Source organism: Erythrolamprus reginae, unplaced genomic scaffold (genome assembly GCF_031021105.1).
Source record: "Erythrolamprus reginae isolate rEryReg1 unplaced genomic scaffold, rEryReg1.hap1 H_24, whole genome shotgun sequence".
Taxonomy (NCBI): Eukaryota; Metazoa; Chordata; class Lepidosauria; order Squamata; family Dipsadidae; genus Erythrolamprus; species Erythrolamprus reginae.
In genome coordinates this window covers 179,512-206,167 of record NW_027248478.1, presented here as the reverse complement: position 1 = coordinate 206,167, position 26,656 = coordinate 179,512, and the positions used below count along the sequence as shown (strand labels likewise).

Sequence of the window (26,656 nt, the reverse complement as noted above, 5' to 3'; positions counted from 1 at the left end):
TTTGTTTTTATGATATAAAAACTTTTTTTTATTAGATATTTTTTGTATTAGTAGCATTGAATTACGTATTTAATCATGTATTCCTTTTTCTGTATCTGCATTTATACTTTTGAGAAAAGCAGGGATGATACATCCCTACATTTTATGTTGAATGTTTGTAAGTCTGTTTGTCTTTTTAAAGAAAATTAATAAAAATATTTGAAAAAAAAAACAAATCTAATAAATAAAAATAAAAATAAATTAATCAAAATTGCCCAATAAAATTTTATGGTTTATATGAAACTGGATCTTTCCATTCCTATTCAAATGCCTTAACTGCTACACATTAGATCTTATTACTTAATAAGATTACAATTAATTGGCATCCAGCAAAGCTTATCCAGATGGGTAATTCTGTTTCTGTGGAAGCAAGTTATGACAGTCTGCAAGCTATTTGAAGATAAAATTATGTGGACTTAGAAGAAATTGAATCAAAGCTTTTTAGTAAGATTTCTGCCACTTGTGGCCTTGATTCATTTCTCTGATCTTTGAGGAATTCAGAGTCTAGGTAATTGTCTTGCTTTTTGGAAGAGGGGATGTTCCCATCAGAATTGAAAAAGACAGATTTTATTTATTTATTTATTTATTCATTTGTCCAATACACAAATACATAGGAAGAAAAATAGACATGTGATAATATAAATGAGGGTGAAAGTGAACTTAGAGGAGAGGATATATGAAAGGAAGAGAATATATAAGATAGGTGGAAGAAAGGAAAGACAATTGGACAGGGGATGAAAGGCACATCAGTGCACTTATGTACGCCCCTTACTGGCCTCTTAGGAACCTGGAGAGGTCAATCATGGAGAGTCTAAGGGAGAAGTGTTGGGGGTTAGGGGTTGACACAATTGAGTCCGGTAATGAGTTCCATGCTTCGATAACTCAATTGTTGAAATCGTATTTTTAACAGTCAAGTTTGGAGCGGTTTGAATGTTCAAGTTTGAACATTGACTTTAAGAAGACTACATAACTATTACCCAGTGTCCAACATTCCTTTCTTGAAAATGCTCTTGAGAAATTTAGTTTTGTCAGCTAAACCACTCGAAGAAATTGAATATTTACATCCGTATTATTCATATATGATAATGGGATGATAGTCATATTGATTGTGGCAGAAGATCTCTGTTGTGAGGGGATACACCTCTTCTGGCCCTTATAGACCTTTCAAAGGTTTATATCAGATCATTCTATATCATATCTTCTTGGACCAAGTGCAAGTATTGGGGGTCAGGAGTCAGTGCTACAATGTTTTTATCCTACCTGATGGGATAGTACCAGGTGCAAGCATTGGCAGGGGGATAGGACTCGGCCCTAAATTTTGGAGCCCTGTGGGTTTACTTCTCTCACCTCCCATTTAACATCTATAAAGTCATTCATTAACCATACATTAGTCTGGAGTGAAATATTATTCAAATCAATCAATATAGTTAATGAATTGGGGAGTTATAAATACCTATCTGAACTAGTGTGGATCTGAATGATTATCATTTATTAGTCAAGTATTAGAAGTCATGAATTATGCTGAACTACATGTTTTACATCACTTTCAGCTTGTGTTTTCTTTTCTAATATTTACATATTTGAAGGTAAAAACAGACCATTTACCTGAAGTTTAAGATAAAAGTAGCAATATCTATTCTCAAAAGGTTTTCCACATTTATTCATTTCCCCAAGGCATAAATTGATTTGTTGAAGAGGTCACTAACTTTATAGGTTAACATGTTTGAATTTATTACAAAAGAAAGGGTAACTCTAGAATTCTGTTTCAAAATGTTAGTATTGTTCTTAAATAATTTAGCTTTCATTAAAAGCAGACATTACATTCCTATAATGTACATTCCAATTTCTTAAGTAGTTAAATCTTGCCCAGGAGCAACATCCTAGGACAGAAATGTCATTTACAATGCTATAGGTTTGTAATAAAGTTGCAAGAGAAGCTGTTGACAGTCTTGAGATGAGAATTAGGAACCTTTAAAATATTTTTTCTCACCATCATCCAGCAACATAAGGAAATAAAAGGAAGGAATGTGGGTTTGGAGATCATGGTATAGTACTACTAAAATATATTAAAGGGAGACATGGGTACTGAAAAAAACTTAATTGCAGTTATTGTGATTTTTAATTTTTGTACAATCTGTCTTGATAGTTTCAAAAAAAAAATGAAAAACATGTTAACTAGGTTGTCCTGGCGGCATCTTCAAGCAGTCTCCCAGCAAGTCTTCTGGGTGCCCTGAAAAATCTGATATTAAAACTGCAAAGACTGCTGTAACAGATTTCCTGTGTCTTTTGAAGATAATACCGCCTTCATTCTGTCTTGAATGCAGCTTTTAAAACAGATGGCACTGAATATCCAGTGCAAAATGTAGGGTCTAATTTCAAGTGGTTAAGCCTGATGATTTAAACATACTTCTTGTAACTAAGGCGAGTCAATTATCAATATATGTATATATTTTCATATTATGTAATTTTCTGGATTATTATATAATAGGAAATGGTGAATACATCATTTTTGTCAAAGTAGAATTATTATAATAGTAATTGTCAGAAATTAAAAATCCCTAGGTAATATCATAATGCAGAAAGTAGGCCTCTGTTGAGAATGCTGAGTCATTCAGAGCCAGTTGAGTGTGCAGCAACCTAGCAATTATATGAAAAGTATTTAACTAGGCAAGAGCTCCCTACTCTCTCTCTCTGTTCGCTGTTAGCTGTGTGCTGTTGCTATTTGTGGAAGTATGCTTTGAAGAAGCTGTAATGCTGTAAAAGCTGGTTCCTGTGTGTTACTGAACTAAGATACAGTAGTTGTAGCAGAGTACTAGTAAGATACTAGTTTATTGTATGTATAGTATAGACAGTAATAATAGTATTAACGAAGTAAATATATTTTTTCACACCTTCCTACTGCTGCTGTGTTTCATTGAAAACTTCAACTCCATTTCTACTGGTCTGTGGCTGGCTAGCTGGTTGGGTTGGTGGGCTGGCTGGACTGGATTGCTGCTTGAGCACAAACAGACTAGTTTCCGCAAATGCAAGCTTGTTTATTATGTCAATTTCTGGATGCAGAGGACTATACAACTATTGCCAAATCACAAGCTGACTGGAGAATTCTGGGAACTGGATTTCACAAATTTTAAAATTGTTAAGATTGAAAAGCATTGAATAGGTCAAGTAAGGCTGAGTTGGAATGGAATGTTGATGGGGCTACTGGAAAAGGATAAAGGATCAAACTATAGACATACTGTAGGTCTCTACTGGAAAATTCCATTACCTGGACCCCTTAGTTATATAAATTATTGCTATCTCCAAAAACGTGGGTTATGCTTCACAAACTCAGACCGTGGACAGTTGCATATAAGTAAATGTGTGCTTGATTTTTGTTTTTAAACAACTGTGCCACTTCTTTGAAGTTAAATTCCCCCACACCAGGCAGATTACAGTTGCACAGAGTCATATACTATATGTTTTAGTTCTGAAGCACATGGGCTGTCTGCCAAGACTTTGGAGCTAGGATCATCCCTTAGCTTTATGAGTTGAATTTGGGATATCTGATGAGCTACCTTTCCTTTCAGACTGGTAAATTATGTTCTTGGAGTATTCAGTGTCATTGTGTAAGCTCTGGCAGATGATTTCTATAATAACTGAGGCCTCTTTGTGAGGTGGCATTCCCAATTTAAATATTTTTGCTTTTGTAATTCCTGAGATGATCTACAGTCTCTTTCCCCAAGCCTCTATATATGTTTGCTTTTGCTTGTATTCTTCTTTTGTACTTTACACTTATATTTCTGGCTTATAGCCCAGTGGCTCAATCTCATATATCTACATACATGTATGCATGCATTTTTTCTTATACATACCTTCTTTCACAATTTCACCAATCATCTTTTACATATGTTCATTAGTATTACTTTACATTTTTTGGCTTCTACATATTTTTTCCACCCTGTGTCACCCTTGCTATTTTTCATCTCTCCACTACGCTTCGGCTATCATAAGCAATGGGGGGAGGGTATGGGGAATTTGGGAGGGGAAAGTTTCTGAAGGGCCCTGATAATTTGCACTTCTCTGGCAAAGGCCAGGATGAGTTTTGATTTCCTTGAGAAGAGGTGAGAGAAAAAAAGAAGCTGCATTCCATAAGTATGACGCGGGGGTGAAGACGTGTCCACCTGACAAAGAGGGACAATGGGAATTGGCTATTTCCCAAAGGGGGGCAAGTGGGATTTTTTTTTTTATATGGGCAACTATCGCGCTTTTTTCTTCAGTCTTTGCTTTGCTTCTGATGCTTTCAGTTCTGATTTGAGTAAAATTCACTTTTGAAGTTCAAAATGGACTCTGAGTTTTATTTTTCTTAAATTCTGATTGAAGCCAGCCTGACACCCTGTTTCATCTAACTTCCACATCCTCTTTTATTACACATACTATATTTGCCATTAATTCTGTTGGGAGATTATTCTTGTATACTTTTTCATTTATATTCTTTCACCAATCTTTTATTCTTTTTCTTTTCCTCTTCCTTTAAGGCCTACTCTTTACTACTATTAAAAATGTTCTGCCCTCTTCTAACACAAAATCTTTCACAAAATCAAGTTCACCTAATTATCCATATAACTACAGCAGCCAGATTAGCATTCGCGCAATGGTGGAAAAAGGAAGATATACCCCAAGATGACTTAATAATAGGGAAAATTAAATACTGTGCAGAAATGACTAAGTTAACTATGGCAGTTAGAAATAATACTGAGTCCTCATTTAATAACTGTTGGATCCTTTCTACTGTTGGTTAGGAAAAAAAGAACAACTTGCCTAACAAATAACAAGAACTGTATATATTCAAACAGACAAAAATCTGGTACAGTGATCCCTCGATCATCGCGAGGGTTCCGTTCCAGGACCCCTCGCGATGATCGATTTTTCGCGAAGTAGCGGTGCGGAAGTAAAAACACCATCTGCGCATGCGTGGAAGGGCACACATGCGCAGATGGTGGAGTTTACTTCCGGGTTGAAAACTCGCGATATAGCGTTTCGCAATAGGCGAGATCGCGAAACTCGAGGGATCACTGTATTAAATCTTTCCTTCTTTTTCAATAGATGCAAGAGACATTGATATGTACTTTAAAATTGGACTGGCTTTCTTAAAACCTCTTTATCTTGATTTATTCAACGCTTTCTTTTAGTTATCTATAATTACAAATATTGGATATAAGGAAATGAGCTGCAGAAAATATACCTGGTTCATAATATCAATACAGATCTAATGTACACCCGCTCACTCCTTTCTTCCTTTTACTCTTTTCTTTCCCTTTCTTTCTTTTTTTCTTTCCTTTGTATGTTTGTATGTTCATAGACTTTTTTGTTTATTTGTCTTAGTATATTGTCAAAGTATATTGTTTAGACTATAATCTGACATGATTATCTTCTGTAACTTGGAATGTTTTTATTGTCAATCGCAACTATATGTATTCATTGCATATTTGTAAATAAAATATTTTTAAATTTAAAAAAATGTTCTGCCCTCTTTCAGATACAGTGGTACCTCTACTAACGAACTTAATTCGTTCCATGACCAGTTTTTTAAGTAGAAAAGTTTGTAAGAAAAAGCAATTTTCCCCATAGGAATCAATGTAAAAGCAAATAATACGTGTGATTAAGGAAACCACAGGGAGGGTGTAGGCCATGTTTCCTCCCAGGAGATTCCTAGACAGGCCCCACGGAGGCTTCTCCCTGCTTTTTACAGTTACAGTTTCGGAGGCTTGTGTTGGTAAGTGGAAAATGGTTCTTGAGAAGAGGCAAAAAAATCTTGAACACCCGGTTCTTATCTAGAAACGTTCGTAAGCATTCTTAGGTAGAGGTACCACTGTACTGCCATTTATCATCTTAGTATTTTATCTAAAAGTATTGAAGAGAATCTAATGGGGGGTGAGAAAGTTGCTGAGAGATGATATAAGTAAGTGATACAAACAAAGTTGCTGAGAGATGATATAAGTAGTGATACACATGACTAAAAACTATGTAGATTAGCATATCTAAGGCCCACCTACCTACCTACATATCTGCTGTATGTACATCACTATCAGTAATATTGTTTATTAATATCTGAATAATAAAGTACATTACATTTCAGGGCACAATCAATTTTGTTTTTCTGTGGACTAGACTCTAGCCAAAATAGTAGTGTCAGATGCTTCCAAGAGCCAATGGGAAGCCAGAATCAGCTGTGTTCACCAAATAACCTTACCTTAGAACCATTTTAATCTTATAAAACAAGTAATACTTCGAAATACCTGAGGTTTGGCAGATAAAAAACATGCCTAAATACAGTACCTGAGTTAGTGTTTTTTGGATTTATAGATTTGCTTCAGTGAGCTTGACTTAAGGCATATAAGGGATCAGGTGTTGTAGGAGTTACACCAGTCAGTAATTATACTACAGGTGGGTTTATACTGTTTAAACTTCACTATTAAATCATTACAAACCTGAAAATGTATAGGTACTTAACATAATTATGCTTACCTAATCCGAACAAACCTAGTAGTCTCCAAATGCTTTGTACTTCAATTTTCATTAGCCACAGACAACATGAACAATAAATTGCATCCCAAGATAACTGGGATGCAACAGATTATCTGTCTTCCGCAACAGAGTCTGAGTTTTTTTATTATTATACTTTTCTTCAGTAATATTTAAATTATGAAATCCTATTTTTAGTATGCAGCTATATTATATATTCAAAAAGATATAATACACACATAAAAATGTAAAGCAGTTTTTCAACATTAACTCTCCATTAATTTTATAAGCAATGAATTTGAAGAAATAATTTTGTCTCTTTTGAAATGATTTCTTATAGTAATTATAGTGAACAATTATCATTGCTACATATTACTGGCAATGACAGATGTTTTATTGGTCCTTGCAGTCTAGACTTACAATTCATTTAGTGACAGTTCAAGGTTACACAGCACTGAAAAATGTGACTTGTTAGTGTTTTTCAGTTATGATCTTTGCAACATCCCCATGATCACGTGATCAAAATTCAGATGCTTGGCAACTGGTTCATATTTGTGGCTGTTGTTGTATCCCAAGGTCATGTGATCATGTTTTGCTTCTGGCAAACAAAGTAAATGAGGAAGCCATATTCACTTAACAACTGGGTTACTAACATCAATTGTAGTGATTCACTTAACAACTGTGGCAAAGTTGTAAAATGGGACAAAACTCATTGATTTTGCTTAACAACTGAAATTTTGGGCTCAGTTCTGGTTGTAAATTGAGGACTATCTGTATATATCATTATATTTCTATTATATTTCTATAATTGTCAATTGTCAACAACTATTCTTTTGTAAAATGCAGTTCAAGTAATATTATTTATTTCAATCTTGAACAAGGAGGAAACCATAATATACATATCTCCAGTTATAACATAAAATGTAAAAATATATCTTCATAAAGTGCTTGGCAAAAGCACTTTTTATTTTCTTTAAAACCATTTTAAAATCTTAATTGTTATTATCGGTATGTTCATTGATATTTCTTAACTGAATGAATACTAAATTCTGATAAACTACAGTTGCAGGCAGATATAAATATTTTAAGCCATTCAATCTGTGAATGATATAATAATAAATGAATGTGTAAATAAAGTGAATGATAATAAATTTGATAGTCTTAAAAATTCTACAAGTTTATTTTCCTTGATGTCACTGCAAGAAATTAATATGGTAATACGAATAAAAGAATAATTAGTTTTATTAGCAACTAAACACTCGTGCTTCACTACAAACTTGATAAATTGACACTTAAAGCTTGAAAATTAATGAGGAGTTAAAAAGGGACTGTATTATTTCATTAGAAGTGGTAAGCTAAATTTATGTTAGAGATGAAGACATTATTTGCATAGCATAGGCTTTCAATTTGTCCCTCAGATGAATTGCTCAGGACCTGCCTGTAAACAACCTTCCTGGTTTTGCTGTCTGGCTGGAGGATGACCAGGCTGTCAGATGAACTGATTCTGGAGCATGCCACATAGAACTGGCCATGGGAGAAACAGGCAGCTTCCTTTACTTGTTTTTATAATCAAATCTATATTTTTTCTCCTGAGTTTTTTGCCTCTTGTCCCTCTAACTGGTGTTACAGTAGAAGGAACAGATTCATCTCAACTGAGGAGGAAAATAAGGGGGATGGGGTGACTGTATCTCCCTACCAGCATCCATTGGTATTCATCTGGCTAATATGCGAGAGTTGAGGTGAAAGTTGTGTGAGTGTGTGAGCAAGGAGAGAGGAAAGAGTCTGTGCATGGCTTAACTCAACTGTTCATATGAGGCAAGCAGCTTGGTGTGAAGAAATCAACTGTGAGAGTAATAATTAGAAAATGGAAGACATACAAGACCACTGATAATCTCCCTTGATCTGGGGCTCAAGGCAAGATCTCACCCCGTGGGGTCAAAATGATCACAAGAATGGTGAGCAAAATCCCAGAACCACATAGGAGGACCTAGTGAATGACCTGCAGAGCTGGAACCAATTTAACAAAAGCTACCATCAGTAACACACTACGCCACCAGGGACTCAGATCCTGCAGTGCCAGACGTATCCCGCTGCTTAAGTCAGGACATTTCCGGGGCTGTCTGAAGTTTGCTAGAGAGCATTTGGATGATTGGGAGAATGTCATACGGTCAGATGAAACCAAAGTAGAATTGTTTGGTAGAAACACAACTCATCGTGTTTGGAGGAGAAAGAATGCTGAGTTGCATCCAAAGAACACCATACCTACTGTGAAGCATTGGGGGTGGCAACATCATGCTTTGGGGCTGTTTCTCTGCAAAGGGACCAGGACGACTGATCTGTGTACATGAAATAATGAATGGGGCCATATATCATGAGATTTCGAGTACAAACCTCCTTCCATCAGCAAGAGCACTGAAGATGAAACGTGACTGGGTCTTTCAGCATGACAATGATCCCAAGCACACCATTAGGGCAATGAAGGAGTGGCTTCGTAAGAAGCATTTCAAGGTCCTGGGGTGGCCTAGCCAGTCTCCAGATCTCAACCCTATAGAAAACCTTTGGAGGGAGTTGAAAGTCCTTGTTGTCCAGTGATAACCCCAAAACATCACTGCTGTAGAGGAAATCTGCATGGAGGAATGGGCCAATATACCAGCAACAGTGTGTGCCAACCTTGTGAGGACTTACAGAAAATGTTTGACCTGTCATTGCCAACAAAGAATATATAACAAAGTATTGAGATGAACTTTTGTTATTGACCAAATACTTATTTTTCACCATAATTTGCAAATAAATTCATTAAAAATCAGACAATGTGATTTTCTGGATGTGTTTTCTCACGTTGTCTCTCATGGTTGAGGTCTACCTATGATGTCAATTACAGGCTGCTCTCATCTTTTTAAATGGGAGAACCTGCACAATTGGTGGCCAACTAAATACTCCCCCCCCCCTCTGTATATAATACTGTATATATACACTGCTCAAAAAATAAAGGGAACACTTAAACCACACAATATTTATTTATTTTATTTATTTTATTTTATTGGATTTGTATGCCACCCCTCTCTGAGGACTCCAAGTAAATCAAACTTCTGTGAAATCAAACTGTCCAGTTAGGAAGAACACTGATTGACAATCAATTTCACCTGCTGTTATGCACAATCAACTTTGTACAGAACAAAGTATTCAATGAGAATGTTTCATTCATTCATATCTAGGATGTTTTGTTTAAGTGTCCCCTTTATTTTTTGAGCAGTGTATGTATGTATGTATGTATGTATGTATGTATGTATGTATGTATGTATGTATGTATGTATATGTAAACAGCATAGCATCTTTTTATTTGACTAAAATACAACTTGCAACTCTGCTTCATGCTAAAAAGGTTTGCTTTATTTATTTTTATTTATCAAACATGTACAAGATAGCATGTGTGAGTATAAACATAAATAAAGGAAGTAATTACAGATAAATGGGAACAGTAAGATAGGGATGTTAGACACACTGATGCCCTTATGCATGCCCCCTTTACAGACCTCTTAGAAATGAGGTGCAATCCATCATAGACAGTTTGAGGTTAAAGCTGTGAGGGTTTGAGGATGTAACAGTGGAGTTGATTAGAGCATTCCAGGCTCATTGTTGCTGCAATGGAGTTTGGAGCGGTTTACCTTGACTTTGTATTGGTTATTTGCCCATGTATTATTGCGGTTGATGCTGAAGAAGTTGTTGACAGATAAGACATTGTAGCAGACAAGCTTTAAGGTTGCTGCTTAATTAGGTGAATAGATCACCCACACATTTATTTCATTTTTAAAGCATTTTAATACTGATAAGATATGCTAGGCACCTAGAAATATTGGTTAGGATTCAAATAAGTCTGAATAGGATGCAATGTGTTTTAATTCAAACAAAGAAAGGCTGTGAGTAGCTTTGGTTATTTGGGCTTTTGCTGACAAAGATTTCGACCATTGGTCCTGGAGTGGTGCACATGGTGCAGAACTTGGGGATATTATTGGACTCATGTGTTTTGCTAGAAGAGCAGGTGACCTTTGTATACCTTATGTTTGTGTGCCAATTGTATCTAGTTCCTCGAAAGGCGGCTTTACCCACATTCTCTCATGCCTTTGTAACCTTGTATGTGCAATGTGATATATGTTTTGTTTAGGTGAGAGAATGGATCCAATTGGATATGAATATTCAAAGCTAATGTTCAAGGCAAGCAAAAAAATTAAAATTAAAATAATTTAGATATTTTAGCAAAAAAGTGATACCCAACACATCTTAGAAAAACTCTAAGAAAGTTAAAAGTTTTGGAAGGGTCTTCAAATGCTCAATTAAATTGTTGTTGAAAATATGTGGGGAGATCTCACACATAGTCTCCATGCAAGTAAATCTAATAGTATTTCCAAGCTAGAAAGAAAGCTCTATTTCCAAGCTCCTGGTAAGAAAGAATGAGCTGGCCACAGAAAGTTTAGAATATTATTATTTCTGAAAAGGGGTTTTTACAAACTACGGACTGAAATGACCCAAACTTCTTCACCTGTCATATTTCCTATTAATTTATTGTGAATAAATTAATTTCAATACCTGTATTGAAATAACAAGTGTGCATCAACATTTGCAGGAATGTATCATTTTTTTCCTTCTCATGCCTGAGGTTGTGTCAACTTCTATTCATTTAGGCCACGGGTTCAAACTCTTGGTGTCACGTTGCCGTCACATGATGTATCATGACCTTCCACCTTCGCAGAGCTGGGGTGGGGTGGGCATGGCCTGCATATAATACATACCGTACGTGCTGTGGGCTGCCAGCTTGACATCCCTGATTTAGGCGTTCAATAAAACATACAATTTAACCAGAAGTTACTAAGTATTTATACGCAGCTGTTCATATATTTCCTGTAGCAACTGAAATGGAAGAGATTAGATTGCTAGATAGCATATGCCACGGGGGGGGGGGGGGGGGAAGAAATCAACTTTTAAAAATTAAATGGTAACTACCTTCCATAGGTAGATATAGTGAGTTCTTTCTATCTCAATAATTATTTTGTGAATTACATAAAACTAAACAATAAAAGGAAACAGGCATTCACACAAAATAACACTAGACAATTTAGAAGTATTTTACAAGCAAAATATTTTACTACTTCTTCCCTTCTTGTCCAAGACGAGAATAAATGTACTAGTTTATATATAAACAGTACACACTTTAAGCAAAACCACATTTCAGAAATTATACTATACATCATTAAAATACTGGAAACTATAGGCATTATGAGGAAGCAACTTCAATGATAATATTAAAATTCTTATGTCTGTAGCAATAAATATGTGCATATTTTTAATCGACCCAGTATATAATTTGGTGATAAGACCTCACTGTGTTGGAATTTATTATTATTTTTTCATGAAGATACCTGCTTCCCAATCTATCATAGATCACATAAAAAACTATATTTTTGCAAAAAACAATTCTGCCAGGATGTAGATGGTACAGATATGTAATCCATTCAAGCCAGTGCAATGCAGGTTGACAGCTATCCTCTGATGAGTATTCTGATGCTTATCAGAATTTTATTTTCTTATTTATGCATGCTGAAGCCTGTTTCTATGCTCACAGACATTCTCTCTAGATCAAGGCACTAGAATTTAAAAAGGCTTAAAACAGATATTATGTTCCTTCTTATCCCAGCATCATCAATCTATTTATCTACAATTGTAAAGTCAGAGTCATATTTTCATCTGCTTTATTTTTCTATGTGCACGTGCACCACTACATCTCTTGAATTATACAACCAGTAATTTTTGCTATCCTCTTCCTGTAAAGCTGACTCTGGGTTTTACAGGACTAAAATACAATTTTTCTAGGTTGTAAATACAAAGAAAATTAAATACCTTTGGTAAAAAATAGATATATTTAACAAGATTAGAAAAGCAAATTGTTATGCCATCAGAGTATAAAAATGTACACAACAAAAATATAAAAATATAAACAAACAAAAAAACTTGAAGGCACTAGTGGGAGGAATAAAGACACTTCATTGTTTTCATTTTTTCCTCCTTGCTCACATATACTGACCAGGCATTTTTGCAAAATGATAGGTACCTGACTGGGGAAAAACATAGAAAAGTGTGCAGTCTTTTTCACATCTATAAGTGAAAAATATAAGAGTTTTACGCAATCAACACTTTAATTTAGGACATGTAGGAGTTACTGCAATAAGTGAAGTAAGATTCCAGATGTTTAGAATGATAAGCCAGAAGTAATTGACCTGCAGAAGGAGGGCTATTAGAATAGTTCGGGCTTTGAACATTTCTAAACTTAAATCTTTTAAAATTCAGGATGAGCAAAAGAGATGATATTATATATTTATATCAAGGTGGAAGAAAATAAATACTCATTAATGCCTTCTGCTCATAGTTTTAGTGGGCTTTCATGTGCTGTTACATTGCATACATAATCCGAGTTTCATTTCTTCTATCTTCATCTCCTTAGAACCATCAATCTTGAACATTGAAGATATTCAAAGGAAACAACTGAGATTATACAAGGAGATTAATGCACAAGCCCCAGAACAGAATAAGACTCATATTCAATGTGCTGTAGAAGAAAGAAGTTCCTTTATCCTTCTGTATTTCCTTTACACACACAGTCACACTCCTCATGATGATCCAAAGGGACATCTGTCAGAGATTTATGCAATCCTCTTAAACCACTTCTGGGCTTCAGCTGCAGGACCTACAAGGGAACAGCCAGCTGTCATTTTAAATGCCATTAGAATAAGCAAATCATTAAATAAAATCCATATTCCTGTGTTAGAAATCAGTATTTGTCTGTGACAGGTACATATTCATCTTAAAATCCTATTCACGATTTATGCATGTTCTAATATATCTTGACTCAAAAATAGTTTACTAAAGAAGGCTTTGGCTTCCTTGTTCCAACATTTGCAAATATAAATCAATATAATAATTTAAAAATTATGTACTGTCTTTTTAATTGTATATAAATTTAATAAAATATATTAAAAAAAATAAAAATTATGATCCTCAAAAATTGGAGTCCCCAATTAGTATTTAATATTGAAATAAACTACATGCAAAACTTATCCTAGTTCAGGGTACAGAAATCAAGATGGGTAGCCATCAATAAAATCTTTACAGATGAAGACTGCAGTGCTTCTACTGTACTTGTTATTCACCGTAATTTCCCTAATAAACTAGCAGTGTCAAGACTGAGGCTATTTTGAGACTTCAACACTGATACACTGGAGAAGAGGGATGGGGAGGGGGTAATTGAGATAGTTGCTGTGTTGTAGCCAAAACAAAATACTTTCTTTTGGGAACCAAGGACATTCCTGCAAGTGCTTGAAAGAAGGGGACTGGAGTTACCTAGCAACTGGGCAGCATACTGATTGGACCATGCACCTAATTGTTTTGAAAAAGTGAAAAACTTGTACTTTTAATTACCGGTTGTTGAAAAACATGGTTTTCACCTAATTAAAAGTTGGTTGAGAGAGGGGCAGCATATAAGTCCAATCAATCAATCAATCAATCAATCAATCAATCAATCAATCTAGTAAACATAATCTTTGAGGAATTTACTTTTGTTTGTTATGGGTATTTTACTTGGAGTCCTGACAAGCAGATTGAACGTAGCAGTAGTTAGAAACATAAGACAAGACAAAACAAAACTGCCTCAAAAATTATCTGTAAATTGAAATCTCAAATATTGCCACCCAAGCAGTTTTCTAATAACTATCTAGTATTATAATTTTTCTTGGCCACATTTTTTTAATACGATACCTCGTGATACTTTTTGGTGACTTTGGTAGGAACACATTGGCATTCACTGCAAGAATGTTGACAACAGGCACAATTTCCACCGCAGCGTTTAACCAGAAGACAAAGTGGCCAAAAAATGGTGTCTGTTCGTTTCAATTCTTCTCGTACTGATACTGAAAAGTTGCGTGGAGTACAGCTATACATTCTTACTTCCTCCTTAAGCAGGTTCAAATCTACAACTAAACAACAAACCAATATTTATTGTAATTTGATCATTAAATTCTTTTAGAAAAACTATGTAGAAACAAGAGCTATTCAAATATTGCCATTGCCCTAGGTCAGGTCCAGCATGCATGTGCGCGCTGGTCAGCTGATTTTTGGTTCCAGTAGAGGTTCTGAGAAAGGGTTTCTGGCCTCCGGAGGGCCTCCAGGGGGTGTTGGGGGAGTTTTCACTCTCTGCAGGCTCCAGGGAAGCCTCTGGAACTGGGGGGGGGGCGCGGCAAAAAACAGACCTACCACACCCACCGGAAGTCGGGAAATGGGTGAGTAGGGTGGATTGTGCATGCATCCGTGTGGGGTGGGGCAATGGAAGTGGGTCATATGTACATGCACGGGATGGGGCATGTGGGAGGCTTTGAATTATGGCATGTGCACACGTGCGATAGTGGTGTGCTTGCACTTTCGGCACCTGAGGAAAAAAAGTTTGCCATCATTGACTTATACAGTTATAACATTTTTCTGAGTTAGGAACCTACCCCATAAAATCAATGTCTATGGCTGATAGTAAAGTATCTATTAAATTTCTGATGTTTATGTGGATAGGTATTTAATCTATCAATATGGTGACTTTTGTTTCAATAACTTTAGCCCATAAGAAGAAAATACATAGTTTATAGATTTAAAAAAAAAAAATATTTAGAAAAGAAATACAAAAGTATACAGTATCGTTACAGATATACATATAGAATCATTTGAAAAGAAAAGAAACAGAAAGAAGAGAAACTTACAAACAATTAAAAAACAAGAGAGATATCCTTGTTCTCTCTTCACTATCTGCTGGTATCTTACTATATTTTGTGCAGTAGTCCATATTGTATCGTATACAGTGATCCCTCGATCATCGCGAGGGTTCCGTTCCAGGACCCCTCGCGATGATCGATTTTTCGCGAAGTAGCGGTGCGGAAGTAAAAACACCATCTGCGCATGCGCAGATGGTGTTTTTACTTCCACCGCCGCCCGCCCTTCGCCCGCCATTGCCAGCTCCGCTTCCCAGCTGAGAAGCGGAGCCGGGGGGTGTCCCGAAGCGCGCGCGCGCTTGGGGACACCCTAGCTCCGCTTCTCAGCTGGGAAGCAGAGCTGGGGTATCCCCGCGCTCGCGCGCGGCGTCCGCCATTGCCAGCTCCGCTTCCCAGCTGAGAAGCGGAGCCGGGGGTGTCCCGAAGCGCGCGCGCGCTTGGGGACACCCTAGCTCCGCTTCCCAGCTGGGAAGCAGAGCTGGGGTATCCCCGCGCTCGCGCGCGGTGTCCGCCATTGCCAGCTCCGCTTCCCAGCTGAGAAGCGGAGCCGGGGGTGTCCCAAAGCGCGCGCGCGCTTGGGGACACCCTAGCTCCGCTTCTCAGCTGGGAAGCGGAGCAGGGGTTTCCCCCGCGCGTGCCGCCCGCCCGCCCCGTTGCTCGCACCGCCGCTGTCTTACCGGGGCAAGTGGGGGAAGACCCAGGGAAGCCTCTGCCCGGCGGGGAAACTCCACCATCTACGCATGCGTGGAAGGGCACGCATGCGCAGATGGTGGAGTTTACTTCCGGGTTGAAAACTCGCGATATAGCGTTTAGCGAACATCGAGATCGCGAAACTCGAGGGATCACTGTATATGTTTACGATCTTATCTTTTGGCATATTGCAATTTTATCATCTTGATAAAGATTCTTAATTTTAATTAATTTTATATTATAGTTGATATAGTTCACCTTTATAAATTAGCTCATCCGTAGTTTTACCGTATATACTCGAGTATAAGCTGACCCGAGTATAAGCCGAGGCACCAATTTTTGCCACAAAAACTGGGAAAACGTATTGACCCGAGTATAAGCCGAGGTTAGAAAATGCAGTGGCTACTGGTAACTTATAAAAATGGAAAACAATAAAATTACATTAATTGAGACATGTTTTAGAATATTTATTTTAAAGAAAACCAGTAAACTAGCTCTGTAAATTTAAAAGAGGGTAAACAAATTAACAATATTAACAATAAATTAAAAAGTAAAAAAAGTAGCTCGATCAGCAACAAAGCTAAAACCTAAGAGTTAAAATCCTTCAAAACTGGATTCCTTCTCATTATTAATTGGATTTACATTATTGTTCTGTTTTTATATATGCTGTGAGCCACCCTGAGTCCTTGGAGAGGGATGGCATACAAATCCAATTAAATAAATAAACAAACAAACAAACAAACAAACAAATAAGAAGAGCTTCAGCATTAGCTGCTGTGAGGTTATCAGCATAGAAAACCAAATAGATAGATAGATAGATAGATAGATAGATAGATAGATAGAGATAGAAAGATAGATAGACAGACAGACAGATAAAAAAATAGATAGATAGATAGAAATAGATACAGATAGATAGATAGATAGATAGAAAGAAAAATAGATAGATAGAAAAATAGATAGATAGATAGATAGAAAGATAGACAGATAGAAAGATAGATAGATAGATAGAAAGAAAAATACAGTGATCCCCCGAGTTTCGCGATCTCAATCTTCGTGAAACGCTATATCCGCGATTTTTAGCAATTGTTACCATCTCGATCTTCGCGAAACGCTATATCGCGATTTTCCAAAGAAAAATAAATTAAAAATACGTGCGTGGTTTTTCCCGCCAGATGACGTCACGCATCATCACCAAACTGACGTCTACCATTGCTGGTTGGCCGAAATCTCGGCCAATCAGCTTTGCCATTGCAATAAGTTTGCCCGGCAATGGTGATACAGCAAAATTTCAGCCAATCAGCGTTGTCATTGCTGATGGACAGAAATCTCGGCCAACCAGTGTTGTTTGCTCAGCGTGCTTTGCTTTGAAACTTTTGCAGCCGTTTCTTCGAGCTGAGCTGTGTCTTGCTTTTTGAGCTGTTTGTCGGAGCTGTTTCTTGCATCTGTGTCTTGCATCTGTGTCTTGCATCTGTGTCTTGCATCTGTGTCTTGGAGCTGTTTGTGAAGACTTCTTTGAAGATGGCACCTAAACGTTCCATGCGGAGTGGAGGCGGCGACGCTAAAAAGACCCGGAAGATGCTGACAATCAAGGAAAAGATTGAACTTTTGGACATGCTGAAAGCGGGACAGTCTAATGTAGAGGTTGGTCGCCATTATGGGATCAACGAATCGACTGTGCGATACATTAAGAAAGATGAGAAGAAGATAAGGCAAACTTCTCTGATATCATTCAACAAGGCTGCAAAAAGAATGGTGACGCCTAGAAACAAACGCCTTATGAAGATGGAAGCTGCTTTGTCTGTGTGGGTAGAAGACTGCCGAAAAAAGAGCATTGCTTTGGATACGAACACTATACGAACCAAGGCGCAGCAATTGTACAACCGTCTTGAAGACACAGATGCAGATGAGGGAGACCCAGGTGAGGGCTGGTGTTTTTTATATTTAAGTGTTTTTTAAAGAAGGAGGGAGGGAGGGATGGAAGGAGAGAAAGGAGGGAGAGAAAGGAAGGATGGAAGGAAGGAGGGATGGAAGGAAGGAGAGAAAAAAGGGAGAGAAAGGAAGGAGGGAGGGATGGAAGGGGGAGAGAAAGGAGGGGGGGAGGGATGGAAGGAGGGATGGAAGGAAGGAGGGAGGGATGGAAGGAGGGAGAGAAAGGAGGGAGAGAAAGGAAGGAGGGAGGGATGGAAGGGGGAGAGAAAGGAGGGGGGAGGGATGGAAGGAAGGATGGAAGGAAGGAGGGAGGGATGGAAGGAGGGAGAGAAAGGAGGGAGAGAGGGATGGAAGGGGGGAGAGAAAGGAGGGGGGAGGGATGGAAGGAAGGAGGGAGGGATGGAAGGAAGGAGAGAAAGGAGGGAGAGAAAGGAAGGATGGAAGGAAGGAGGGAGGGATGAAAGGAAGGAGAGAAAGGAAGGGGGAGGGATGGAAGGAGGGATGGAAGGAAGGAGGGAGGGAAGGAGAGAAAGGAGGGAGAGAAAGGTAGGAGGGAGGGATGGAAGGGGGGGAGAGAAAGGAGGGAGAGAAAGGAAGGAGGGATGGAAGGGGGAGAGAAAGGAGGGGGAGGGATGGAAGGAGGGATGGAAGGAGGGATGGAAGGAAGCAGGGAGGGAATGAGGGGGAGAAAGGAGGGAGAGAAAGGTAGGAGGGAGGGATGGAAGGGGGAGAGAAAGGAGGGGGGGAGGGATGGAAGGAGGGATGGAAGGAAGGAGGGAGAGATGGAAGGAGGGAGAGAAAGGAGGGAGAGAAAGGAAGGAGGGAGGGATGGAAGGGGGGAGAGAAAGGAGGGGGGAGGGATGGAAGGAAGGATGGAAGGAAGGAGGGAGGGATGGAAGGAGGGAGAGAAAGGAGGGAGAGAAAGGAAGGAGGGAGGGATGGAAGGGGGGAGAGAAAGGAGGGGGGGAGGGATGGAAGGAGGGATGGAAGGAAGGAGGGAGGGATGGAAGGAAGGAGGGAAGGAAGGACTGTATGCTTTCATTCAAGTCACTTCTCTCTCCCTTTCCTGTCATTCTCTGTAGATGAAGGTGCTGGTGACCCTGAAGACCGCCAGCCATCAACATCTTCTGCTTCTTTAGCCCCAGCCACATTGACAGCAAGCAAAGGGTGGTTTGATAAATTTCAACGGCGCTATGGCCTGAAGAGTGTGTCATTGCACGGAGAAGCTGCCTCAGCAGATACAGGTGCAGCCGAAAACTTTGTCCAGGGCACGTTTAAAGACCTAATTGCAGAAGGGGGCTACCTTCCAGAACAGGTGTTCAACATGGACGAAACAGGCCTGTTCTGGAAGAGGATGCCTTCAAGGACTTTCTTGATGCAAGATGAAGCCAAACCCCCTGGCTTTAAGGCCATGAAAGATCGGGTGACTTTGATCATGTGTGGGAATGAAGCCAGGGCTAATCTATAGGTCACGAAATCCAAGAGCCCTCAAGAACAGAAATAAGAATGCATTGCCAGTGTACTGGATGCATAATCCTAAAGCATGGATTACAAAACCCCTCACGCGGGACTGGTTTCATCAGTGCTTCATCCCACAGGTGCAGGTGTATTTGGCTGGCAAAGGACTCGATTTCAAAGTGCTTCTCCTAATGGACAATGCTGGAGGCCATGATCACCTGGAACATGAACATGATGGGGTGCAAGTCGAATTCTTGCCACCAAACACCACATCGCTTATCCAGCCGATGGATCAAGGTGTTATCTGTGCATTAAAGGCACTGTACATGCGCAATTCTCTTGGAAGCATTGTGGAAGCAATGGATGCTGATGAAAACTTCACATTGAAGGCCTACTGGCGTCAGTACACAATTGCATCTTGTCTGAAGAACATTCAGAGTGCCTTGGTGGATATGAAGTCACAGACAATGAATGCCTGCTGGAGGAAATTGTGGCCAGAAGTGGTGCATGCTCACAGGGGATTTGCTCCCGAAGAAATTCAAGATGCTGCAGTCCAGAACTCTGTGAGGCTGGCACAGGCACTGGGTGGAGAAGGCTTCGTTGACATGACACCAGAGGAAGTCAATGGTTTGCTTGATGAGCATGGCCTACCGCTGACAGACAGAGATCTGGAGGAGCTGACCAGGTCAGCGAGTGAAGAAGAGGAGCAAGAGGGAGCTGAAGAAGCTGAGGAAGAAGAAGATGTTGGCCTAACGCTTGAGCGGCTTGCAGAAATGAACAGAGCTGCTGCAAATCTCCAACGCATGGCGGAACTTTGGGATCCCCACATGACTCGCTCTTTACAATTTAAGGCCTCCCTTGACAACACCATTGCACCATACAGAGCCATGTTAGCCAAGCAAAAGAAAAAGCGCCAACAACTGCCCATAACTATGTTTGTCACGAAAACCACGAGGTCTGTCACACCATCACCTGCAGCGTCCATTGTAGACATGGTGATAGAAGAAGATCCCGATTTATCCTAGTTATGCTAACCCCCCCCAAAAAATGTAAAAATGTAAATAAATATTTTTATTATTTCTATCAGGATGACTAAGTGTTATTCAATGTGTACAGTACAGGTACAGGTACAGGTACGTACAGTACAGTACAGTACATTAAGGGGATGGGGAATGGTAATTTGTGGGTTGAAAGTGTTGGGACTGAGTGGTATAGAGAAGAATGAATGAATGACTGAGTGAATGAATGAAATTCAAACAGGTGAGGGCTGGGGTTTTTTATTCTGTCATTGTTTAAGGGCTTTTTACGAAAGGAAGGAGGGAGGGATGGAGGGAGGGATGGAAGGAGGACATGAGGGCCAAAAAACCTGGTTCAAATGTAACTGGTAAATCATAAATTAAAGATTTCTCACTGAGAGCTAGCAACTTGGGCAGGCCAAAAAACCTGGTTCAAAATTAACTTTGGAATCATAAACTAAAGATTTTTCACTGAGAGCTAGCAACTTGGGCAGGCCAAAAAACCTGGTTCAAAATTAACTTTGAAATCATAAACTAAAGATTTCTCACTGAGAGCTAGCAACTTGGGCAGGCAAAAAAACCTGGTTCAAAATTAACTTTGAAATCATAAACTAAAGATTTCTCACTGAGAGCTAGCAACTTGGGCAGGCAAAAAAACCTGGTTCAAAATTAACTTTGAAATCATAAACTAAAGATTTCTCACTGAGAGCTAGCAACTTGGGCAGGCAAAAAAACCTGGTTCAAAATTAACTTTGAAATCATAAACTAAAGATTTCTCACTGAGAGCTAGCAACTTGGGCGGGCAAAAAAACCTGGTTCAAAATTAACTTTGAAATCATAAACTAAAGATTTCTCACTGAGAGCTAGCAACTTGGGCGGGCAAAAAAACCTGGTTCAAAATTAACTTTGAAATCATAAACTAAAGATTTCTCACTGAGAGCTAGCAACTTGGGCGGGCAAAAAAACCTGGTTCAAAATTAACTTTGAAATCATAAACTAAAGATTTCTCACTGAGAGCTAGCAACTTGAGCAGGCAAAAAAACCTGGTTCAAAATTAACTTTGAAATCATAAACTAAAGATTTCTCACTGAGAGCTAGCAACTTGGGCGGGCAAAAAAACCTGGTTCAAAATTAACTTTGAAATCATAAACTAAAGATTTCTCACTGAGAGCTAGCAACTTGGGAGTGCCAAAAAACCTGGTTCAAATTGGACTGGCATATCAGAAGTGGCAGAAGGACTCGTGCCCCAAGAAAGCCGGTGAGAGGGGCGAATCGGGCGGGCGGGGTGTAGCTGCGAGGAGCCCGGAGGCGCTGGGGGGAGTGGCCGGCATGAAAAGTAACCATTGCCAGCCTCCGAACTGCCGTCGCCCCACCATCTGCGCATGCGCGGCCATTAAAAAAAAAAGAGATCGCGCATGCGCAGATGGTGTTTTTACTTCCGCGCTGCTACTTCGCGAAAAATCGATTATCGCGAGGGGTCCTGGAATGGAACCCTCGCGATAATCGAGGGACCACTGTAGATAGATAGAAAAATAGATAGATAGAAAGATAGAAAAATAGATAGATAGATAGATAGAAATAGATACAGATAGATAGATAGATAGATAGATAGATAGATAGATAGACAGACAGATAGATAGGGAGACAGACAGACTAGCGAGACAAGCAAAACTTGCTAAACAAAGACAGCTCTTGTGGTTTTGTATCCTAAATATGCAGGTCCTATTTAGATTCAAACTCATTTTTAAAATATGTAAAATGCTTCCCCTCATACTTGTTAATTGAAACTTGCTCTCAAACCCACTTTATAAAAGGCAACTTTTAAAGATCCACAAACACACTTTAGGAATTCCTGTCTAGCTCTGCCTCATAACACATTATTAGATCCTATCCAAGCAAGGACAGCAACTACCACAAAATACCATTTTTTAAACAGTTTAAATCCTTTCAAAGGAGGGGGAGGAGAATCTGACAGCAGGGGGCCTTTTTAATCCAACTAAGGGCAATGCAGAGAGAGCAAGGAATAGTTACTGTAAACCTGTTGACAAATACACACAGGGAGTAAAAAAAAAAGCCTCTGGGTTTCAGCAAGAGGTAGCTGGCTTTTTTCACGGTGGGGGCGAGAGGGGGCATGCACGCACACACACACACACACACACACGACCTCACCAGCTTTCCACTGCTTTCCCCCCCTCTCGGTTGGAGCACATGGCTGGCTCCTTTGCTTGAGCCAGGGAGAGAAGGCAACAGCCTCCCCCCTCCCACAGCTCCTATGGCGTGCGAGAGGGGACAAAAGCTGGTGCCTCCTCGCTCTGGCTCAAGCAATGGCGCCCTCTTGTGGTGACTTTGTCAATGACCTGAGTATAAGCCGAGGTTGTGTTTTTCAGCCCATTTTTTGGGCTGAAAAACTCGGCTTATACTCGCGTATATACGGTAATCTTTTATATTTACCTACTCTTTAATCTCTATTATATCTCTTATTATATCTTCCTATCGATACATATTTTCCATATAACACCCCTATGCAAATGTGTTTAGTTTATTTTATCCTATTTTTGTTTAGCCAGTTGTACAATTTATCCCATACTTTAAAATATTCCGTGTCTTCCTTTTCTTTTCATCGTTAGTCTGTTCATTTCTGCCAGTTCCAGAGTTTTATTTAAAATCTGTAGGTTGGTGGGAGTAGTTTCTTTCTTCCAAGATTGAGCATAGCATATTCTTGCTACTGTTGTTAAATGGATGATCAGATATTTGTTGTCTTTGTGGATTTTGTGATCCATCCTACCTAGTAGGAATACTTCTGGTCTTAGTTCTAAATCAATTTTTGTAATATCTTTCAGCCACTTTGAATTTTCTTCAAATAGGTCCTGGCCTCTCGGCATGTCCACCACATGTGAAAATATGTCCCTAATTATACTTTGCACTTCCAACATTTAGGGGAAATTCTAGTCTTACTGGGGGGAAGGTGCCATCTATACACATTTTGTATAGATTCTCTTTATATGCCGCAGAGATTGTCAATTTGAGGTTATAGCTCCATAGCTTTCCCCATTGCTCCAAATCAATCACATGTCCTATATTTTGGGCCCAAGTGATCATAACCTCTTTCACCCTTTCTTCTACCATTTTATAGCTTAAGATGCAGTTATAAAATCTCAAAATTGTTTGCCTTTCTGGGCCTATTAGTATTTTATCTATTTCTTGAATATTTAGTTGAAATCCAAATTGTGCCAAGTCAGCTCTATATTTATTTTGTAACTGAAAGTATGGCCACCAGTCAATATTTATACCTTCTATTGCCAATTCCTCCCTAGATTTAAGTTCATTTTGTTCATTTAATATTTTATATGTTATTTTATTTTTGGAATTTAGTAAGTTAGGGTGAGTCACAGCATTGAATTATGGCACATACACACATGATAGTGGTGCGCTTGCACTTTCGGCACCCGAGGGAAAAAAGGTTTGCCATCATTGACTTATACAGTTGTAATATTTTTCTGAGTTAGGAGCCTAAAATCAATATGTCTATGGCTAATAGTAAGCATCTGTTTAATTTCTGATATTTATGTAGATAGGCATTTATCTATTAAGAGTGGATGTTTCTTCTCTCCTAATCTGATGTCCCCCAAATATGGTGGACTTTTGTTTCAATAATTTAAGCCCATAAGAAGGAAATACATAAAGTTTGTAGATTTAAACTAATCTCTCTCTCTCTCTCTCAATCAATCATTTCAAAATACATTTTAAAAAGCAGGTTCCAGGAAAAAAGTCTGCCTCTGGAGCAGTAAGAATGTAATTTTTTTTCCTGTTGGTAAAGCACAAGCTAACAGAGATCTCTGTTTTAATCTCATGATTCTGTATCACTGGTCATTTTGTAGCCTATTTTAATTTTATTTTTTAAATTAGATTTTTTTTAGGAGTATAAATTTATTAAATATCAAAAAACTTCAAAATCTAACCCTATATATATTGATTCTATATTAAAATATTTGGATTAGCCAATTGGATTTTATGCTTTATCAAAATTTATTATACTGTAATAAATATTTGTAGCACTTTACTTTGCATGGGATATTGACCAGCAGCTTCACAAAGTGCTTTAACAAGGCTTTGAAGTGGGGAAAGGTGGGGGGATTCTTTATTCTTCTTATCTTTCTGATATGTGTCTTTTAAGAATTTGCAGGATATAATGCTAGCTTTGTGTATCAGTGAATGTTTATATTCCTGTAAATGTTTACTTAACCAGAGAAAAAGTTAATAGATCTGTGCAGGAAATTCAACTGAAAACTCTATTATTCTGAGAAAAATTAAAAACCCTTTGAACTGGCTCTCATTCATTCATCAAATTTGACATGCTAGTCAAATAAGGAAGGAGGCTTGTTTTCAATGGCAGTGTAACTTTATGATTCAGAACTATTACCTGAAAACTAATTCCAACCCAAACAGGAAAGTGTTCATACTAGGTAGATGTTAAAAATGTTCCTCACAAACTTTTAAGACTATAAACATAACTCTTCAGCTTGAGTGAGGATAAATTCGCTGGACATGAACTAGTTTTTCAAACTTAGATTAACTCAGAAAGGATTGGAGAGACAGGGCAGTAATTAAAATTGCTATTCAAATGTCCAATGTGGGGACTAGAGTTCCCTATTGAGGTGATGGGCAGCAGATTTAAATATATAAATAAATAAAATAAAATAAAATACATACATACATGCAGGAAAGAACTGCTTCCCACACTAAAAGCAGTAGTTAAAGATGAAAATAGGCACTGATTAAATCCTAATGGCAGTCCCAACAAATAGGAAACATAAAAAGTATGTCTTTTTAACTATGAAATATTAAGGACGCTTATATTTTCTTTTAAAATATATTTCAAGAAAGGACACATATATTTAACATATAATTTTAACATGTTTAGATATGACTAAATTCCAGACAACCCAATTTGAAAACATTCAAAAGATTAACTTGGTATCTCAGAAAGTATAGAATTACTTATCTCTGTATCATATGGTGCACTTACAACATTCCATAGAAAATGAAATAGCTATTTTTGATTTGGAAAAAGAACACTACTATATCTATTTTTTTAAGTGTGGAAAGCTTTAATTTTAACAGTTATTTGAAAAGTTGAAGTTTTACAGATATTATTATCAGCAAGAGCCAGTTTGGTGTAGTGGTTAAGGTATCAACTAGAACAGTAATGGCGAACCTATGGCATGGGTGCCACAAGTGGTATGCGGAGCCATATCTGTTGGCACGTGAGCCATTGCCTTAGCTCAGCTCCAACATGCATGTGTGTGCCGACCAGCTGATTTCTGCCTAGCTCTGGGAGGGTGTTTTTGGCTTCCAGAGAGCCTCTGGAGGGATAGGGGAAGGCATTTATATCCTCCCCGCCTCCAGGGAAGCCTGTGGAGCCAAGGGAGGGTGAAACACGAACCTACTGGGCTCACCAGAAGTTGAGAAACAAGCCATTTCTGATCTCCAGAAGGCCTCCAGAGGGCGGGAGAAGTTGTTTTTGCCCTCCCTAGGCATTGAATTATGGGTGTGGGCACTTGTGCATGTGCAATAGCGCATGTGCACGCTCTTTTGGCACCCAAGGAAAACTAGAAATAGGGAAAGTTTGAGCTATAATGCTGCTCTGAGCATAACGCTAACTACATGATCTTGGGTCAGTCACTTACTCTCAGCCCTAGGATAGAAGAACTGGCAAAGCACTTTAGAAAAAAATCTTGCCAAGAAAACTGCAGGGACTTGTTGAGGCAGTCTCCAAGAATTTGACATGAATGAATGGAAGATAAAAAATGTCAGGCAATAAATTAATCAAAATGAAAATATTTACAACAAATACACAACCAAGTTAAGCACACACTCTTTTACCAAAAACTATTATTATTCAGTCTTTTTCATATTGCTTAAAAAGAATTGCTAAGAAGTTATATACCAAATAATTTTAAATATTAAATTTGGCATTAAAGTTGTACTTTCTTAGAAATCATCAATATTATAAATCCCAGGAACCATGCCTTTCAACACATATTTTTAAAAGGGAGCATACAATTAAAAAGACCCCTAAACCTTTCATTTCTGCAATAATTCTGCATGTCAACAGTGAATACCACGTCATCTCAATGGGGCACATTTTCTGCTTTAGGCTATTACATTACGCACTGATAATGTAGTTTGAGGGTGGTCCTTTAAAATGTCTGTCATAATTCTGTG

The 26,656-nt window shown here is 38.4% G+C and overlaps 1 protein-coding gene across 2 annotated transcripts in view; it reads right to left on the bottom strand.

Annotated features, from left to right (window-relative positions):
• Positions 1–11,659: 11,659 nt before the first annotated feature.
• LOC139155507 (platelet-derived growth factor C) overlaps positions 11,660–26,656 on the bottom strand; it is a 182,406-nt gene continuing 167,409 nt past the window's right edge. For both annotated transcript variants that reach the window (XM_070730659.1, XM_070730660.1), the window contains exons 5-6: positions 14,344–14,561; positions 11,660–13,276 (exon numbers count right to left, since the gene is read on the bottom strand). In XM_070730659.1, the coding sequence (XP_070586760.1) occupies positions 13,160–13,276; positions 14,344–14,561 (335 nt within the window). In that variant the 3' untranslated portion in view covers positions 11,660–13,159. The remainder of the gene's footprint in view (positions 13,277–14,343; positions 14,562–26,656) is intronic.